Source organism: Biomphalaria glabrata, chromosome 13, assembly GCF_947242115.1.
Source record: "Biomphalaria glabrata chromosome 13, xgBioGlab47.1, whole genome shotgun sequence".
NCBI classification, from domain to species: Eukaryota; Metazoa; Mollusca; class Gastropoda; family Planorbidae; genus Biomphalaria; species Biomphalaria glabrata.
In genome coordinates, this window is record NC_074723.1 from 30,717,879 (window position 1) to 30,740,550 (window position 22,672).

At 35.1% G+C, this 22,672-nt stretch overlaps 1 protein-coding gene across 1 annotated transcript; it reads right to left on the reverse strand.

Annotated features, from left to right (window-relative positions):
- Positions 1-12,005: 12,005 nt before the first annotated feature.
- On the reverse strand, positions 12,006-14,468 carry LOC129922583 (uncharacterized). Its single transcript, XM_056009248.1, has 2 exons — positions 13,964-14,468; positions 12,006-12,455 (listed from the first exon to the last, which is right to left on the reverse strand). The coding sequence occupies exons 1-2, from the start codon at positions 14,351-14,353 to the stop codon at positions 12,066-12,068; spliced, it is 780 nt and encodes a 259-aa protein (XP_055865223.1). The 5' UTR covers positions 14,354-14,468; the 3' UTR covers positions 12,006-12,065.
- Between the last annotated feature and the right edge of the window lie 8,204 nt (positions 14,469-22,672).

Here is a 22,672-nt window from a genome sequence, read left to right on the forward strand (position 1 = left end):
TCCCCCTGCCCCATTAATTAAAAAGGTAGAGGGTGCAAAATGCATAGAATGGCATTCAGAAGCTTTTCATCTTTTTCCTTTTCAGTTTGATTGGAGGTATACAATAAATTGAACAATTATTTTTTGTTTCCACTAAAAATTTATTTTCTATCATTTATTTTGCAGTAGATTATATTAAAACCTACGCTGAACTTATAATGTAAGTGATTATACAATAATTAAACAACAAAAATTAAGTATGAAAATAAGTACAAAAGTATCTACATAAATAATACTTTTGAACACAAAAAATACAAAACACATCATTTTTTTAAAAAGAAATTATACAATGAACAAATTATCACAAACTTGCTACGTTCTTTTTTCTTATTATTTAAACATGCTCCAATGTGGTAAAAAATCTTTCCAAATCTAAAAGTATCCATTTCATTCTATGTGTTGTTAAGCTAATTTATAGTCATCTTTGAATTACGTAATTACTAACTGGGAATACAGTTATAGACATCTACACCTTACATTTTCTAATGACATGATTACTGGGAATGACCTAATTCACGAGGCTACAGGGGTGCTGTAAGGTCGTAATTCTTATTTATTGTGGATTGGGGAAATAAAATACAATTAAAGGTCTTTATTCTGATGTATGTGGTGTGCTATGAGTACGAAAGGAGATGGAATCAAGTTATATTGTGATATTAATGTTTTTATTTTGGTACAACAAAGAAAGCCACCATTCTTTAAATATATTTTTTTCTTTTCTTTTACGACAAAATAATGAAAACAAAATTTGAATTTATTGAATTTATTGAATTGGTTTCTGTTTCAAACCAAAACCAATAAAAAAAAAAAAAAACGTAAAAAAATGTATATCAGAAGTGGCTGGTATCAACCTGGTACTAGGTCGTCAAAGTAAATCATTTGATCTCTTATGTCAGCATTTCTCAAATTGTGGGTCGCAGCTTCCTATCAATGAAGGCGCGAAGTCTTGACAAACAGGAAAAGGGCCAGTGACGTGGCTAGGGTAATGATCCGTTAAATCTGTTTTAGCAAACGATTAACTTGATCTAGACTAACAATAATACATCTGTGTGATTAGTTATATTGTTTTTTTCTAATTGTTATCTTTTATGTATTGCAATTTTATGATCCCATTGCTTGTTTTGACCAGTTGGAAAAGTAGAGAAAGAGTGGAGTATCTGGGTATTAAAAAAAAAAAGGAAACGACCTATATTCGAACTTGTGGGCCAAATTGTTCGCAGGCTTCTGAAGCCAACGCAGTAACCAAATCGCTCGCGAAGAGTCTTAAAACTTGAAAGATTGTATAGTTATAATTTTTTTTCTATTTCATGTTTGTGTTCACTAAGCCTTGGACAGGCAGCCTAATGTAAAGGGAACTAATTCAGCTTAAATCACCACTTAATTCAAGTACAATTTCTTTCCCTTGTTTGAGAATCCAAACAAATTAATTTATTACCAATAGTTAATTAACTAATTGGTTTTTTTTTTTTTATTCTTGTGTTGTCAGGCACAATTTTAGCTTGATCCGAGATTGGTCGTCGGAGAAATAACGTGTACAAACCTTTGGCCAGACAGACAGATACACAGACAGACACACAGACAGACACACAGAGTGACCTGATATAATCTTTGTTATAAACTTTCTTAGTTTTACAACTTCCTTCAGTAAACAGTACCAGAAAAAAAAGGATGGACTAAGTAAGCGACGGGATGTGGCAAAAAAAAATCTAGTGAAGGCAAAAGACAAAGAGGAAGGGACGAAGCCGGTCGACAGATCAGAAGTGGTTCCCCAACGGCTTAATTTATTTAGGGATAAAATGGACATTTATTGATATTGGAATAGGCATTTTAAAACTAAATTTTGATTTTTTTTTTGTCCTCCTTTTAAAGATTTGTCTTTTTGCACTGCTCTGTAAGTGTAGTTGTCAGGTAACCCTAGAGTAATATTTGGTAAACATAATTTTGGTAATAAATTTATTATTAAGAAGTACTTTTTCTACAATTCCCTTAACGATTATATTGTTTGTAGAACTGTTTTACATGTTTCAGATGTTCCTTTAGAGTTGAAGATAATTTACTTCCTAATCCCAGTCTTATGCACGACGACGGGGGGATGTCAGCTGTCAGGGTATGAACCCGGGACCTTCGACAAATCCGAACGAGAGTCTATCGTGCATACCGCACAATAAGGCAGACGATCATCTGCAGTAAGCAACGAATATATATATATATATATATATATATATATATATATATATATATATATATATATATTGTTAAAATTGTGTTTTAGTTCATCAACCGAAAGTTAATTAGTGTGCATAATCGATCTGAAATGATCGAAGTCCAAGTGTTTCTAAGTCCCACCGTTAAAGGTACTGACAGTGACCCCCTTTATCATTTACAACTCCAGTACTATTAAAAGTTGAACTGTGTGTGTGTTACGTAATGTTTGACTATATCGTAGCCTCAAGGTCGCTTATCTTTGTTTTATCCATTCCCTGGTATTGATCGTTAACAACTTTGTCTTGACATATACATTTGTTAAATGATTGATGTTTCATAGAAACAGCCTACAACTTGGAGCTATAACAACTAGGTCAAATCTCTCTTTCATTTTGTTTTTCAGATATAAACATAAAAAAAAAAATGTTGAATGCATGTTCGGCATAGCATTTCCTTGATTAAGACCCGATCTCTTTAACTGACTCCTAAAATCTGTCTTAGCCATCTTTGTTGAGCCACATTTAGTCTTTTTCAATTTCGGCAGAAAACTATCAACTGCACTTTATTAATGGAGTCCAGCCACTGGTAGAAATTTTGTAACCTCTCTTGGCTACGCTCTTGGAACTATGTGAACTAGGTGACTGTAGTTCGCTTTTTTTTTTAACAAATTCAAAACCCCATTTAGCTACTCTGATAGAATTTGGTGAGTGTAGTTTGCTTTATAATAATATTGAAGAGGGGGGTTTCAACCTCAAAACTCTCTGTAAGGGGATTTTAAACTCAAAAACATCTGGAGTTGTTTTAAACTAAAAAAAAACGCCAACTGGAGGAGGGGTGCTTAAACTCAAAACCCCCATTTGGCTTGGCTAAGCTCAAAGAATTTTAGTGAGTAATTTAATTTATTTTTTTTTATGAAGAGGTATTTTTTAGCATCAAACTACGATGATAGGGGGTTTAAACTTAAAACCCTTTTGTTTACTCTCAAAGATTTTTGAGTGTGTAATTTGCTTTTTTTTATATTGAAGAGGTATTTTTTTAGCTTCAAACTCCATTGGAGGGGTGGTTTGAACTCAAAACTCAAAACCCCCTCTGGCTACACTCATAGCATTTTCAGTGTGTAATTAGCTTTTTTTATATTGAAGAGGGGGTTTTAAAATCAAAATCTTCCTTAGTTATCTCTGGGAATTTGGGGATTGTCATTTGCATTATTTAGTTTTATAGAAGAAAGGACTTTAACTGCAAAACCTCCTGGAAGGGGTTTTCAAATCAAAATCCCCTTGGCTACGCTGGGGCAAGTGATGTTGTAGTATTAAAATCTCACCTAAAATAAACAAAATCAAAGCAAAAAATCAGTCACTAAAGTCCGTTAGTTAAGATCAGTCATGTAATTAAATTTGAAATAAATGTAGACTAAAAAATAAAAAAAAAAAGAATTTATAATAACGTGTGAGCGCTTTAAGCATTTGATTCTGTTTGAGTCGTTTTAGTGCAGTCTTTCACAGTTCCTCTGTATCACTAATTTTACAGGGTTCTCTTAAATTCGTTTTTAGGTTAAACCTTTTCTCCGTATAAAAATTGTACATGGTTCTGTTAGAGTCGTTTGTAATATATTTCAGGAGAAAAAGAGTCATATTCTCTCAAATCCTCCTGTCTTTCAGCTCATTACAAGAGGTTTCGATACAGTCAGCGGTACACCTGTAGTATTTACATAACGATAGAAGACAACGTTCTACCTTTTTTTAAATTTTATTTATTAGACCTTGACCCTTGACCAGTTCTTGAATTTTATATTTACCAAAGAACAAAACAAATTCTCATAAAACCTTTTCTTATTCTAACATTAGTAATAATCTTACACTTATATATTTTATTTTATTTCAAACTATTTCATAGAAAATACAATTTTAATACAGTTAATGTGTCTTTTAATAGTACGTAATCCTTGTTAAATATTCTTGACTTCCAATTGTCTGTTCTTGTCTATATTCCTTTGGATTATTTTGGTTTCGGTAGTTTTGTTTATAGTCTATTCTCAGGCTCCAAAACGTGTTTCGTTTCATATTGTTGTCTTGTTCCTCTCTGATTGGCCTTGCCTTTCCAATTAATCGGTTGAGAAATCTATTTCCTTTGCTCCTTTTGCAGCTCTAGTTTGTTAGGTTTGTTAGGTTTGTCCATCTCCTGGCTGATTTAGTTTTGCTTTAGTTCCAAGGGAAGCAATTCTCGAAACGCTCTCGTTGGGTTAGGAGACCTGAGTTACCTTCCTTATATGTAGTTTTTTTTTCTTTACTGACATGTATGATAAAAAAAAAAATTATTCCATTCTTCCTCTATTCAGTCTTTCTATCCTCTTATTTTAAGTTTCATTTGTTTAAATATAGTATTTAAATTCTCATACTCCATGGATCGCTTGTAGGTACTAAATGTACATTTTACATTATATATATATATATATATATATATATATATATATATATATCATGGGCGTAGCCAGGATTTTTTTTCGGAGAGGGTTTTGGGGGGGGGGGGAGAACCCCCCCCCCCCCGACCCCCCCCGCGAAATATATATATATATATATATATATATATATATATATATATATATATATATATATATATATATGTGTGTGTGTGTGTGTGTACATAATTAATCTTTATTACATTCTGACCCTTTCGGAAGACGTTTATTGTTTATTGTAGACTCCCCGCCCTTGCTAGCAAGGGGGTCTGGGGGAGTTCGCAGCGCTCCCCCCAGCGCGGGGCGAAGCCCCGCTGCCGAGCACTATTTCTGGTATTGAAAGCCAACAAAATGCATATTCTGAGGTATCTACAGTGCATTATCTTGCTATTAAAAAGTTTTATTTGAAAAACCTAATGTGCTATTTTTATTGACTTAGACCCTCTCGCGCCGTTCGGCGCATTTTCCGGCAAGCTGTTTCCGCAACTCTTATTTTGCGTAATTCATTTTGTCGGAAAACATGTCCCTCAAAACCTCATGCGACGCTCTGTGGGGTTTTTAAACTAAAAAATCTCTGGGTTTTTTTTGTTTTGTTTTTAATTCAAAACCCCATTTAGCTACGATCATAGAATTTGGTGACTGTAGTTTCGCCGTGTACTGGAAGAGGCGACTGAACATCGAGTGAGATTTGTGAGACATATCATTAGACAAGACGAAACACGTTTACCAAAGTCAGACTTAACATGAAAGCCGAAAAGAAGAAAGATCAGATAGGATGTTTCTTAAGCCCACTAAGAGTTGCGCCAAGCGTTTTTTCTATATTTCTTAACTTCAGAAATGTTTTGCCCTGGCGTCTAGAGCGTATTATATTTCTCATAATAGAAAGATTTCAAGTCGAATGGAGTTAAATTAGGAGGGTTGGGGACATGTTTAAGCTAAACTGTGAGTAACTTTTGTTTTTAAATGTTACATTATAGAAAATGCATTTTCCGACTTAAAGTGTCATCTTCTTTTGGTATTCTCATGTATTGAAATCGAGGCTTATATTGCCTTTTGCTATTTTACTGCCGACTATAATAAGGGGTATTTAACCTTGGTAAAATATTTGGAGTTAATCAACTTAAAAAAGGTGGTTAGTCCTCCATGTTTGAACTTAATTTGATGAACGGGAAGTATACGTGAGAATGCGAATTTTAGTGTCTCGTGATTGAAAATGGAAAGGGAAATAACTAATAGAATTTGAAAAAAAAATTAAATAGATGTTTTTTTAATGAGTGCCGTTGCAGTCCGGCTAGACACATTCACGTACTTATTAAAAAAAACAACACTTTTGTTGTTGTTATTTTTTTTACAATTTATCTCACTTATCTCACTTATATCATTTATCTCACATATCTCATTCATTTATCTCACATATCTATTCCCAGGAACCTTCACAGCCATCATTGGTTACTGGGTCGTATTTTCACTTGGTGGCTTAGCATTAAATCTCTTGACTGCCGAAACGAGGGTCCCGGGTTCGAATCCTTGTAAAGACTGAGATTATTATTTACGGAATCTTTTGGGGCCTCTGAATCCACCCAGATCTAAAAGGTACCTGACGTTAGTTTAAGAAAAAGTAACCGCGGCTGGTCGATATGCTGGTAGCTTGACATCCTTGTTAACCATGTTCCATAGGAGCAGGTGACCTTTAAATAATCTGCCCCATAGATCACAAGGTCGGAATTTTATTTTTACTTTAGTTTCACAAGCTTGCGTAGACGTGAAGACATTGATTGTATTTAAGGATGTGGATCTTGTGTGTTTTTTTTTTTTTTGTTTTTTTTTTGGGGGGGGGGGATCTACTGACATAAAAACAATCTTACAAGATGTTTCTTCTAACATGAAGGTAACCATTCGATTTGACCTTTTTACTCTAAGATGTTATCTATCATAGTTACATAGTTATGATGAATTAACTTCACAGTTTTTAGATCTCAATTTTTCTGACATTTTTATAATCCAGTTTTATATTTATAAACCGCACTAATTTCTCTTCATTATGACATAAAATCCAATCCAATGGACTCTCACACAAAAGCTAGAAGATCTGGAATTCGCTGATGACATAGCCCTATTATCACACAGACTACAGGATATGCAAGAAAAGGTCACAGCTTTAAGCGAAGTAGGAAAAAGAGTAGGCCTCAAAATAAACCACTAAAAAACTAAAGTACTTAAAGTAAACAATAAACAAAGTGGAGACATAGTATTGGATTCTCTGACAATAGACCAAGTAGAAAATTTTATATACCTTGGGAGTGTAGTCAGTATATCAGGTGGAACAGTTGAAGACATTAAACGCCGTATAAATCTAGCACGTCAGACATTTACACAGCTAAAACCAACCTGGAAATCTCCTTACATCTCAAACAAGACTAAACTAAGAATCTTTAACTCTAATGTCAAGGCTGTCCTACTGTATGGTTCTGAAACATGGAGAACAACTGAAGCCACAACAAAAAAAATACAGACCTTCATCAACAGATGCCTGAGAAATATCCTAAAAATACACTAGTACGACAAAGTAGAAAACACCAAACTGTGGGAGACGAATGGACAGAAAAATATAGAAGTGCAGATCTTAGAGAGGAAGTGGAGATGGATTGGTCACGCCCTTAGAAAAGATACCAGCAACAGAGCTAGTCAGGCCTTAGAGTGGAACCCCCAGGGAACAAGACGCAGAGGAAGACCAAAAAGAACATGGCGACGCAGTGTACTTGAAGAAGCAGAGAAGACCGGGAAGAGCTGGGACACCATCAAAAAGCTAGCTAGAGACCGTGGAGAGTGGCGTGTTTTTGTCGAGGCCCTATGTTCCATGAGGAACTCAAAGGAGTGATATATATTACATAAAAAGATAACGTTGGTGTCGTAGTTATACCTATTTCAAGCTCTATGCAACTAGATATTTTTCTTGCACATTTTAATAAACATAAGATTACAAATCGTATCGCTATCGGATCTGAGTAATTTGATTGCTTTGATTGTCCAAAATAATAATATTTCAAACATTCATTTGGAGTTGTGAAATGTTGTTTTGTAAAATATTATAATTTGTTTCCTTCAAATATGAAAATAAAATCCTTCCTAGTCCAAACCTTCCACTGGAAGACAACAGGCATGAACAGCTTGTCGTCCAATGGTAGATTTATTTTTAAGAACGGATTTCTTCCCCTTTTGATTCGTTTTTTTTCTCTTGTAATTTAATATAAATGGGAAGATTAACTGCAATATACTTTCGACATCGTCCTAACAGTGTTTTTCACTTGATATAATAATAATCGCAACGTCGTCGATTCCAAAGATTAAAGATGAGTACAGTGTTTCAATTGACTACGAAAACCCAGTTGTGTCCTGCAAAATTTTACAACATCTCGTGCAGACCAAGCGGTTTTACGCAGGCGGCATTCGTATTTGACACTCATCATGATCAACAATTTAATTTCATTTAAGTAAGAGTATTCCGTGATTTCTGTGATTTCAATGTCTCTTGAGGAATTTTATGGAGTTCAAGATGTGCCGAATTTTTGTTTTTACTTGGAAAAATTCTAACGTTAAACCATCGTTTAGCTATTTTCCACTTAAAGGAATGCTTATCCATTTGCCTTGGTGCTGTAGATTGTTCCAGTCCGTAAGCGTGAGTACCACTGTAGGTAAGTGCCAACTCCAGCTGAAAACTTCTGTTGAGGCCTGAATGCTCCGGCAGCTGTTGTGTGTTCTCGAAGTGTGAGGAACGCAGTGGTAGCGGGGTAAACTCAACGGTGAAGAGACATGCTGCGTTTATTTTTATATCTTTTATTTTGTTTTATGGTAGCGAAGTTCTAACATAAAATAATTATTATTATCATGATATTATTTGGAATATATATATGTAGCTAACTTTCATTTTCTAACAAATTTTAAACCGTTTCAAAAAGTTTTCTGCCTCTCTACACTCTATTTAAAGATAGGAATTAATCAGGTATCTATTTATTAATGTGCGTTTCCAAGGTAACAAGGAGGAACATGTAGTGATTGATTTATGAGTAAATGTAGAATGATAAAATTCGAGCAAGTCTGTCCTAAATTTTGTTAATATAAGTCTCCTGTTAGGGAGTTAATGAAACAGACGAATCAGAGACGCGAGACATTAAACATGTTTATTTCTTGAGAGGCAGATTTCATATTATTATTTTATTTGTGTTACAACTATACCTCATATCAACTTGAATCTTTGTAAAAATAAAAGTTGTATTCTGTTTCTGTTTTCAAAAGGTATTGTTATAAACCTGGTGGTGGCACAGATGGGGGTGGTGTCTGTGTGTGTAGTCAGCCAACGCCAATCGCCCCAGGCCAGCGCTAGACGAGCGGTCGAGCGTGACGAGTTACGACGGTCAGCCAAGACGAGTTTCAACATGACGGTTCTAGAAGGCCAGCAGGGACCTATATAAAGAGCGAAGGTATCAGAGACGAGTCAGTCACAACTTCCCGATCTACAGTTCGTTACAACGGCTCAGTACAAGTCCGAGACGAGACAGAGAGACCAGTGCAAGAGTTGATACGGGGGAGAGATATTTGTACAGTCTTGTGTTACGTGCTGCCAATTGTACAGTATTGGCTGTTATTTATTGACATTAAACTATTACGTTATTTTCAAGCCCTGAGTTGTCAAGTTCTTACAGTTGGTGGTGTCGTTTGGTGCCATTTGCAGCGAGCCTGGATAGGGAGATTCGTAACAGTATAGGCCTACTATTCCTGCTTGTTTTGTTTACAATATACAAATATCAGCTTAAACTATTAAACTGTTTAAAACTAGAAATCAACAAGTTTTTTTTAAAGTCTAGAAATATGAAAATAAGGAGAAAAAAACACATAGGCGACCAGCATCTGATTCCCCAATGTTTTGATCGTTTTCAAGAACTTTGACGTTATTTTGCACATAACAGCAAACAGTGCAGCACGTCGTCTTTGATAAGACTCTTCTAACTCTTCTGGAATAAGTAGAGTAGCGGTTAAGTGATCACCAAAGATCAGCATGGAAACCTCCCGATACCTAGTGCGGTAGATCAGTATGTCACCCCCTCCCCATCAACTTTCTTGAAATATGTTGCAATAAATATTATTGCTAGTTTTTTTTTTTTTTTTTTGTTGAACAATTACGGTGTGTTGATTACCTACTTTCATTGATTTTTACTCAAATGTGAAATCCCGATATTAATTAAATTTATTCAAATGTTATTACACATTTTACAATAATATTTAATTAAAATTATAAACAGACTTAACATCACATGAACAGGTTTCTTTTGTTGTACTTTAAATGGTATAACCTGGTGCTGTATCGTTTACACTTACACTACCATCTAGATGTGTCAAAGGATATTAGGGCATATATCTCGAGATTTTAGCATTATCTTTTCCCATGTGTCCGCTTTTATTTAAAACTCTTTATCAGGGGGTTTTAATTTTGAAAACCCCTACCAGGCGTTTTAAGTTTAAAACCCCCTAACCCCTCTCTAAAATTTACGATAAACCCCTCTTCAACATACAAAAGCAAATTACACACTCAAAATTTTATGAGCGTAGCCAAAGGGGTTTTGTTTTTAAACCCCTCTTCAGCTGGGTTTGAAGCTAAAAATACCTTATCAATATAAAAAAAAGCAAATTACGCACTCAAAATGCCATGAGCATAGCCAAAGGGGTTTTCATTTTAAACACCCCGCCAGCGGGGTTTGAAGCTAAAAATAAATCTTCAAAATAAAAAAAAAATCAAATTTCGCAATCAAAATGCTAAGAGCGTAGCCAAGCCAATGGGGGGTTTTGAGTTTCAACCCCTCTCCTTCTGATGGCTTTTTTAAAAGTTTAAAGCCCTTCAAGATAGTTTTGAGCTTAAAATCCCCCTACAGAGCGTTTTAAGGTTGAAAGCCTCTCTCTTCAATATTATTTATAAAGCTAACTACATTTACCAAATTCTATGACCGTAGCTAAATGTGGTTTTGAATTTAAAAAAAAAAACTACTTCAGATATATTTTAGTTTAAACCCCCCAAACAGATGATTTTGACGATAAAATTTCCCTTTTCGATATAACATCTAAAGCAAAATAATCATCTAATTCCAAAATCGTAGTCAAGAGAAATACACATGTCTACTAGTGGCTGGGCTCCATTAATAAAGTGCAATGAAATTGAAAAGCACTAAATGTGGCTCTACAAAGATGGCTAAGACGGATTTTAGGAGTCAATTATAGAGATCGGGTCTAAATTAAGGAAATGCTATGCCGAAATGGGAGTCGACACCTTAGTAAGGTTGTGAGAGAGCGACGCCAGAGGTTTGCGGGACATGTACTCCAACAAAATGAATTACGCATAATAAGAGTTGCGAAGAAATCCTAGTACAACTTGGCGCCACACTATCATGGAGGTCCTCAGAGCAGGTGGGAAGAGGCTTCGGACATTGCCAGTGACAGATTTTTTTGGAAACAGCTTGCCAGCAAATGCGCCGAACGGCGCAGGAAGGTCTAAGTCAGTAAGAATAGCACATTAGGTTTTAGAAATAAAACTTTTTAATGGCAAATAATGCACTGAAGGTACCTCAGAATATGCATTTAGTTGGCTTTCAATACCAGAAATAGTGCTTGGTGCTCCCCCAGACTCCCTTGCTGACAATTGCCGGGAGTTTACAATTTTTCCACTAACACCAGGAAGAACCTATTCGAGGCACAATAAAGTCATTCCAAAAGAATGAAGGGACAGAATGTAATAAAGATTTTACACGCACATACATACAAATATTTTGTTTCTCGCCGGGGTGGGTGGGTGGGTGGGTCGGAGGGGAAGAAAAAAATCCGCTCCCCCCCCCACGAAAAAAAAATATATATACATATATGGATGTGTGTGAGTGTGTGTGTACATAATTCATTTCTATTACATTGTGACCCTTCATTCTTTTGGAAGACGTTTATTGTGCCCAAGAATAGCTGGAGTGAAAAAATTGTAGACTCCTCGCCCTTGCTAGCAAGGGGTCTGGGGGAGCACTGAGAGCTCCCCCAGCGCGGGGCGTTTCATTGATATATCAATATTGATTCTTTAAAGACAATTTTTTATAAAAACTTGTAAAAGTCATAAAAAATAGTTATGGTTGTATGTGTTAGAACTTGGTATTTAAATAAACAAAAAAACAACAGCTTTTTAGAAGTAAAGTATATTTATTTTCAATAAATAACACTTTGTTATATGATTCTAATTTGATTTTTTTTAAAGATTACATTTGATTTGGTTTAGCCCTGTTCATAAACTCCTAATAAAGGTTTAGTCAAGAAGGTTGTTAAATAATTTGTACAAGTCATACTATAAGCTTAACTCGTGAACTAAAACTGTGCCTCTAACACTAATCTCACGAATGTTCTCAGGCTGTCTTTGTGTTTTGTAACTACAGAATAATTGTTCCTTGACAAAAACATCCACTGAGTCTTGTTTCACAAGGAAGTAAATCTTAAACTCCTCATTCAGAATGAACGGGTATTCTTGGGATGTGTACGGCGCATTTGACCACTGCCCATTGGTTTTAGAATTTATGGTCACATATTTAAGGTTACATTCGGAGCCTGAGCACGTGCCTGTAGAAGAGCATTGGTCAGGATTACATCGTGCTCTAAATTCGTAATTGACGTTAGAAGTATCCTCAGTGAGTTCAATGTACAGGTTGTCGTACTTCAAGAATGTTACTCTAAGGTAAATCTGAAATAAAATATGGAAACATCTACAGATCTACTTATGATTTATCTGCCGGCTTCTCTGTCTATCTATCTATCTATCTATCTATCTATCTATCTATCTATCTATCTATCTATCTATCTATCTATCTATCTTTCTATCTATCTATCTATCTATCTTTCTATCTATCTATCTATCTATCTATCTATCTATCTATCTATCTATCTATCTATCTATCTATCTATCTATTTATCTATCTTATCTATCTATCTATCTATCTATCTATCTATTTATCTATCTATCTATCTATCTATCTATCTATCTATCTATCTATCTATTTATCTATTTATCTATCTATTTATCTATCTATCTATCTATCTATCTATCTATCTATCTATCTATCTATCTATTTATCTTTATCTATCTATCTATCTATCTATCTATCTATCTATCATCTACCTATCTATCTATCTATCTATCTATCATCTACCTATCTATCTATCTATCTATCTATCTATCTATCTATTTATCTATCTATCTATCTATCTATCTATCTATCTATCTATCTATTTATCTATCTATCTATCTATCTATCTATCTTTGTGAAATTTATATACTTAAGTGCTTCAAGTTATTATAACCATTGCAATAAAACTAAATGAATATACAAATCAATTCACATTATTACAGCAGACACTGCGCATGACCGTGTATAAAGTTTCATGATCTCCATTTAGAAATCTCTTGAAAACATATAGAGGTAAGAATTGGTCAATGATATTTTAGACACACGTGTATTGCTGTATATTAGTGCGTCTAGTCAGAACAAGGTTTCAATAAAAGGTTTATATAATACTAGTTCGTTTCAGTTATGGCGTGTGTGTATTTGCGTGTTTCTATGGTGACGCTGGGAAGAGGTTAGCGATTGGTTGTGAATGATGCATAGGTAGGATTGTCATTATTTGGTCTTTGCAAGGACAGACGACTCCACAACGTCAGACTGATTGTTTTTTGTTATTGTAGTGAATTAGAGTTTGTTAAGAAATATTAATATTTAATTATTTTAACGAAATGTTTGTCTATATTATAAATAAATATTTAGTACTGCACAGAAGAAATTCAATCAATTAATTTCAGGTTTATTAGTTAACAGCGGTTTAGCTGGTTACCTACAGTTTGGTGCTACAGGTCAACGACAGGTAACAAAAAAATATAACGGAATAAAAACATGACGATGAATTCAACTTTAATTGATAATATCAATCTATTGATATTTACATGAACAAATATCAATTTTGTTTCCATTGTTCTTTACAGTACTACACTTATTATGAATATTTAATAATTTAAATTAAAATTTCTGATCTATTATATTCAATATTTTTCTTTCCTGCCTAACACCCACTAAATATATATCACATCTCATAAAATTGTATTATCTCATAAAAAGCAAAATATGTTGGAAAAACGTTCTCGCGAACTTGCTTGACATGCGAAATAAAAATAAGCACATGTTAGTAGGACTACTTTACCACATCTCCTGGCATTAATCCAGATGGAATAGCCACTGTTTCATCTGTGACCATTGTGACAAGATTTATCAGGATGTTAAGTCTCACAAGCCTTCTTCTTAAGTAGACTGGAGTTTCAACCTCTGGAAAAACAAGTCTTTTAATAGAATGCGAGTAGCATGTTGAGCACGAGATGTTCTTGTCACAAACCAGAGCCCCGCATTTAATGTTGTTCAGACAGTTCAAGGTTGAGATTGTCATCGCTGAAAATTGACCAGATTGACAGCCGTCCAACTGAATGTTTGAGAACAGAACAAAGTTAGCAGTACAGTTCTGGTCACATAAATTTTGACTGACCGCTGAATAGTAAAGATAATGCGTTATAAAAACCTGGATATAGAGGGTATACATGTTTCTTGTCTAGAACGTAGGAGAGCTGTTTGCTGAAAGATTTAAGTTTGTCTCTCAATGAACTGCTGTAGATCGATTCCTTTGACACTCACATTCATCAAGTGAACACTTTAATGTTTTAGACATGCATAATTGAGCTGCACAAAGGCGGTCACATGAATGTAAATTAAAGTCAATACCTTTGAGTTGATACAAACCATCATAAATATTATAGAAAAAGACAAAAAGAAACTGCTCTGTCAGCTAGACCTAGGATAGCTGCATATACATGCACGTCTGTGGCAAACCCTGCCGCTCATAAATATTTTACTCCAGACTCTGACTCGAAACCAAAGAAAGACAGAAGGAGCCATATATATATATATTGTTGTAACCCTGCCTTGCACCAGTTCTCTAGATGCGCACTAGCGCACTGTTGAACGTAAACAGGAAGACACTAGGAGAGAGAGAATAACAGTGCATGAGGGATTGTGAAGAGTCTGAATGTTTGGAGACTAAGAAGCCAGCTTTTGTGCTGACTGAAGGTTGTAGAAGGGACCTGGAGCGAAACGGGAAAGGCTGTCGTTGGTCCACATTCAGGTTGCTATCTAAAGAAACTGGTATACTTAGCAGTAAGACTTTGAGGAAGCTGAAGGAGATTATGTGTTTACTCTAGTGAATAAACACAACTATTTATTTCCTGTTAAACTGTGTTGAGTTGCCTGCCTTTTCGTTGAGTGCCTAACCTAGAGATTTACAACAATATATATATATATATATATATATATATATATGATAGATAGATAGATATATGAATAGATGGATGGATAGATAGATAGATAGATAGATAGATAGATAGATAGATAGATAGATAGATATATAGATAGATATATAGATAGATAGATATATAGATAGATATATAGATAGATATATAGATAGATATATAGATAGATAGATAGATAGATAGATAGATAGATAGATAGATAGATAGATAGATAGATAGATAGTCATGTATTCTTTTTTCAGATATAACGATTACTGTTATGTTTTGGGTTATAAATAAGAATTAAAACAAAAAATCTTTTTCCAAAATCAAATCTTTTTGAACCTCAAGCTTGTCTTTAAAGTTTCATTTCTCTTCAAATTCTGGTGCGTAGTGACAGATTAGTTGAGCTTTTGGCCTTAAAAGGTCCCGACAAAGGCGTAGTGAGTAAATCGTACGCCCGGAGTCTAATACTTTAATGGTGCCCCATTTCCCATAAATATCACATGGAAATATATGCTGCTTGTGGCGCCCAGCTGAGTCTATCGCCCGGGGCATCGTGCCCCTTCGCCCCCTCTCACTAATCCTCGCGATCCAGGATTCGAATATCTGAAAAGTAAGGTTTTCAATTTCTGGATATTTATGTATCGGTACCTGAAATTAGTTGGTTAAAAAAAAAGGTCGGCTGATGATGTGGTGGCCATAAACCACACTCTTTAACCGTGGGCCACAGAAACGGATGTCCTTTACATTTTCTGACATTTAGATTTCCATATCTGAAAAGCTTAACTTTTCAAATAGGATCTGATTAGATCGAATCTGATGCAGTCAGAACGAGTACTATTGGAATCGGATACAGATTTGATTAGATCAGATAAAATCTCTTTGGATAACGACGACTTTAATGTCAATGTCAAATTCGATATTTAGGATTAGAACCAGATACAAATTTGGACTCGATTAAATAGGATCTTTCAGGACTATGATCTGATACAGTTTGGTCTAGATCAAATTGGGTCTTTTGGGACTATGGTATCATATAGATTGGATAAATAGTCGTATATTTTTTTTAAAGAATTATTACAAGAAACATCTGTAAGCTCTCTACATAATAAAAACTATCCAAGGGAGTTAAAAATAATGAAGGCTATTTCTGTTAAGAGTTCCAGTTCTTAACTGTCTATTGGAAAATTTAATTTTTTAGCTTGTAAAAATACATGGAATGACAAGATGACAGGGGCGTAGCTAAGGACTTGGGGGCTCGTGGGGTTTGACCTTTTTCTCCGCACTCCTAAGGCATACATAGCGTTATAGAAAATTTTGTATTGTATAAAATATCATAAAACAGAGGAATTTTGAGAGTTATTTTTTATATTGTATCCTTTATCATATGACATATGGGATATGCGATATGGGTAGTTTGAGAGAGCTTTGTTTTGTCTATACTGTCTATTTCATCATAAGATATATGCTTAGAGATAAAAAGATTTATGTTGCCACCGACATCATCAGACACACACACATATGTGGTATTTTAGAGAGTCTTGTATTGTTTATACCATAGTATAGCATACTTGGACTTGGTAATTAAAACACTTTAACAAACAATGAAGAGACAAATTGCTGATATTTTTTTTCTAGAGTTTAAATCTTTTTAAACTCAAACTTGAAACAACATATATATGTACAGTAGAAATAGAAAGTAGAAACAGGATTCAATAATAATGATCAATACAATAAGTAACTATTTACTTTCAAACTAGCCACTTCTAAAGATCTAACTTTCTAGGTCTCGATAGTCCCAGGCTACTACTCCTCTTTTTATATCTTTTATTAGAATACGCTAGAACCATGCCATCTCAATAACCTTGACCCTTTTACATCTAGAAACATGCCATCTCAATAACCTTGACCCTTTTACATCTAGAAACATGCCATCTCAATAACCTTGACCCTTTTACATCTAGAAACATGCCATCTCAATAACCTTGACCCTTTTACACCTAGAACCATGACACCTCAATACCCTTGACCCTTTTACATCTAGAACCATGACACCTCAATACCCTTGACCCTTTTACATCTAGAACCATGACACCTCTATACCCTTGACCCTTTTACATCTAGAACCATGCCACCTCAATACCCTTGACCCTTTTACATCAAGAACCATGACACCTCAATACCCTTGACCATTTTACATCTAGAACCATGACACCTCAATACCCTTGACCATTTTACATCTAGAACAATGACACCTCAATACCCTTGACCATTTTACATCTAGAACCATGACACCTCAACACCCTTGACCCTTTTACATCTAGAACCATGACAACTCAATACCCTTGACCCTTTTACATCTAGAACCATGACACCTCAACAACCTTGACCCTTTTACAACTAGAAGCATGACACCTCAACACCCTTGACCATTTTACATCTAGAACCATGACACCTCAACACCCTTGACCATTTTACATCTAGAACCATGACACCTCAACACTCTTGACCTTTTTACATCTAGAACCATGACACCTCAATACCCTTGATTACTTATTTAACCCTCTGTAGTTCAACAAGTCTATATATTCATTTTCACAATATGGTAACCCTAATGATTCTTTCTATATCACTTCCAATTGTATTATTTCACTACAAACACACTACCATACTAATTAGCAACTCCGCAATGTATTCCTTCTGTAACGACATATCTCTCTAGAGTTTAGAACTAACCCTACCATACTAATGAACCATGACACCTCAACACCCTTGACACTTTTGCATCTAGAACCATGACACCTCAATACCCTTGACCATTTTACATCTAGAACAATGACACCTCAATACCCTAGACCATTTTACATCTAGAACCATGACACTTCAATACCCTTGACCCTTTTACATCTAGAACCATGACACCTCAAAACTTTAGACCCTTTTACATTTGTTTTCCTTACTTTATTTAACCTACATTAAATTATATTTACTTGTGCTGCATTGAACATTTTTTTTTATCGATTGTGTTAAGACGCAGGACGCTCCTAGATTTTATTTTATGAACACTTTAATATTCTTATAATAGTACAAAAATGTAAAGTTCCCCCTTTCAGACCTTGCGGTCTTTAGGGCAGATGACGTAAAGATCATCTGTTTCTGTGGCCTACGGTTAACGAGGGTGTCATGTGGCCAGCACAACGACCAACCTCCTTTACTTTTCCCCAACTAATGTCAGGTACCCATTAGAGCTGGGTAGACTCAGAGGCGCCCGAAAATCCCGGAATGAAAAATCTCAGTCTTTACCAGGATTCGAACCCGGACACCGGTTCGGAAGCCAAGCGCATTACCGCTCAGCCATCGCGCCTCGTTATAATAGTGCTATCCTAATATTGGCACCTCTGTTCATATTCATATATTCCGGCATTCTAATTTTTAACATTTGTTTCCATTCAATAACCACATTCGCATCATTTGTTATTCATGCAATGCAGCGATACGACCGTAACACCTTTCATGTTTGAACTCTTTGAAGTATATCGAACCCACATTATATATCGCTTTAACCTTTCGAGCGATATATGGCATGAACTGAATAAATTTTCATTACCTCATATGGACAATCACATAAAGACCAATCAATAAATATAATTTCTTAGCAATTAATAATTAACAGTTTCATTAATATTTCAATGTTTTTTTTATTTTCCTTCGCTCTCAATAATTATAACTATCTTTATAAAAGCAATAGTATCCTTCATAATTATGCATTACGTTATAAACTTACAAAATATTTGTTTAGAAATAGTAATAATCTTAACTCGCAAATCACAATTAAAATGAAAAATTGCAAAACATAAACTAAGATAATTATTTAAATTTCAATCCGTAATTAGACGACTGTAACCTTACCATATTTCACTATTTCCTTTTATCTGAACTATCACATACGACCTATACATTAACCCGTAATAATAAAACATTACTTAAACCTAATGATTACTTATTTAACCCTCTGTAGTTCAACAATTCTATATATTCATTTTCACAATATGGTAACCCTAATGATTCTTTCTATATCACTTCCAATTGTATTATTTCACTACAAACACACTACCATACTAATTGGCAACTCCTCAATGTATTCCTTCTGTAACGACATATCTCTCTAGAGTCTAGAACTAACCCTACCATACTAATGAACCATGACACCTCAATACCCTTGACCCTTTTCCATCTAGAACCATGACACCTCAATACCCTTGACCCTTTTCCATATAGAACCATGACACCTCAATACCCTTGACCCTTTTACATCTAGAACCATGACACCTCAATACCCTTGAACCTTTTACATCTAGAACCATGACACCTCAATACCCTTGACCCTTTTACATCTAGAACCATGACACCTCAATACCCTTAACCCTTTTACATCTATAACCATGACACCTCAATACCCTTGACCCTTTTACATCTAGAACCATGACGCCTCAATACCCTTGACCCTTTTACATCTAGAACCATGACACCTCAATACCCTTGACCCCTTTCCATCTAGAACCATGACACCTCAACACCCTTGACCCGTTTACATCTAGAACCATGACACCTCATGACTATGACTAACCCTAACCCTACCATACTAATTAGCGACTCCTCAATGTATTCCTTCTGTAACGACATATCTCTCTAGAGTCTAGAACTAACCCTACCATACTAATGAACCATGACACCTCAATACCCTTGACACTTTTACATCTAGAACCATGACACCTCAATACCCTTGACCATTTTACATCTAGAACCATGACACCTCAATACCCTTGACCCTTTTCCATCTAGAACCATGACACCTCAATACCCTTGACCCTTTTACATCTAGAACCATGACACCTCAATACCTTGAACCTTTTACATCTAGAACCATGACACCTCAATACCCTTGACCCTTTTACATCTAGAACCATGACACCTCAATACCCTTAACCCTTTTACATCTATAACCATGACACCTCAATACCCTTGACCCTTTTACATCTAGAACCATGACGCCTCAATACCCTTGACCCTTTTACATCTAGAACCATGACACCTCAATACCCTTGACCCTTTTCCATCTAGAACCATGACACCTCAACACCCTTGACCCGTTTACATCTAGAACCATGACACCTCATGACTATGACTAACCCTAACCCTACCATACTAATTAGCAACTTTTCAATGTATTCCTTCTGTAACGACATATCTCTCTAGAGTCTAGAACTTTAATAATTTTACAGCTCCTTCTCAGTTTCCTACTTTCTATATATCTCATTTTTCTGGTCAAAAATTGGCCTTCTATTCTACTACCCTTACCTCTATCTATCTATCTATCTATCTATCTATCTATCTATCTATCTATCTATCTATCTATCTATCTATCTATCTATCTATCTATCTATCTATATATATATATATATATATATATATATATAATTCTTTTCATGGCTTAAGAGTCTGGACACGCAAGAAGAAGTAAATGAAAGATCACTCTTTTATTTCTGCGGATAGTTACCCCATGATAAAACAAGAGGGGGGAGAACAAGTAGTATTCACCCGTCACTACGGATGGCTGTCTGGTCGTGCAGTTTGAGCGCTGGACTGTCCTTTGCATTTATCGATAGTTCCGGGTATAAACCCTGCCCGCCCCCATGCCTCTTTGTCCTGCCGGAGATTTGGACTATGAAATAAACTATCGTAAACTCTGAAGGAACATCCGAAACATATAAAACATTTTACAAACAAACATTTACAAACACTAAATATCATGGCCAGACTTAACCATTGTGAGGTCCAATGCTAAACGGATTTCTCGGGGCCAAGTTTGGGTAGGGAAGCGGATAATATGTCAAATTTAAGAGTTTGTATTAGAAAATAAATTCGTCAATGCATTTTATTCATTATTCACTACGTAAAGAATTACTTTACGAGCCTTGCGTCTAACGAAGTCATACATAATATCATAATAACTCTGTTTCCTACATAGATCCCGCTCAATAGCAAGAATTACCAAATGTTTCAATCTATCTTTGAGAATTGTTGACCTCAAGTCAAGCTTCTTTCGCCAGATTACACGTTTAGGGCTAATGCATAATGCCGTTTTTATTTATCGCGCCTTGGATTGGCGTTTTCCATATTGAATGACACCTTAAAAAGACAATATTTTCTATATAACTCCATATATTTTAAGGACTTTTTCGTATATTTTGCAACTTCGGAAGATTTCCAGGAGCTCTTGGTAAATCGACAGATGGGAATTATTTAAGTTATAAAATGGTTTAATTTTATAATTTATACACCTTGAATTAGCGCGGGCCCTATGAAAGTTCGCGCCCACTGCGGTCGCATAGGCTGCAGTGGCCTAAGGCCGGCCCTGCAAAATAGTGGCGTATGCTACGCCACCGGTTGACTAGTTTTTTGTTTCCATTTCTTCTCTCTTATAAAACACACCACCACTGTGATATAAATCTTTACCTCTGACCAACTGACCACATTGTCTACCAATATGTCCCATTCTCCCACAGTTAAACCACATAATGTAAGGATCCTTGGGCATGTGATGATATTTACGACGTTTTCTTTATGTCAGTTCTGATCCTTCTAATTACAATTGCCTCTCTTCTTTCTTCAAAGCCACTATCTAAACTTTATCCGCCATGTGTATACGTTCTTTATGGTATTATCTGACCTCATGTGAGCCATAGAGTGTGGGCTGTTTCTCCTTTAAGAGTCTACAACCCATATTGTTACCCATAGTAGTCTGAATAATTGTGAACTTTTTCATAAGATTTAGGATGTTGAAGGCTAATGTTGAGAATTAGGACTAGCTAGCATTTCGGACATTGAGCATGTTAGTTCATTCATTAGTGATAGGATTCTTTATAATTGACAAAGATTATATTAACATACACTCGACAGAAACAAAAGCCATTAAATTATCTTATCTTATCTTATATAATACATACGCTATTTCAAAAAAGAAGATGATTACGTCCTTTGCGTCATGCATTTAGTCATACATATTAACCAATGACTTAAATTAAAGTCACTGGTTTTCCTGGTTAGCTCAGGCTACCCATTCCCTGCTCTAATAGCACTAGGGAAGAAGGAGTATTTGTACAAATTTGTCCTAGCATATGGAACGAGGAATGTACCTTTATCTTTGTGTCTTTCTGAGTAATTTATTAAATTTTGTTTTTGTGTTTGAAGATTATGGTTCAGTGTTTTATGTATAATTGCTACTTTACTTTTGAGTCTTCTGTCCTGAAGGCTCTCTAAATTTAGTGATTTTACTAAAGGTGTTACTCTAGTCAAATGTGAATATTCGTTTGTTATAAATCTCACTTCTCTATTTTGTGTCTGTTCCAGTTTCTTAATGTTTTCTTGAGTTGAGGGGTTATTGACATTATTGAATGTAAAGGTATTTTGATCTTGCCTTCATTGCAAGTGAGCACTCAACTGTTTAAATCCAGATTTTTTCTGTTAAGCCGAGTAGTCAACTCAAACCAATTGTCTGTTTAAACAATTAGAAG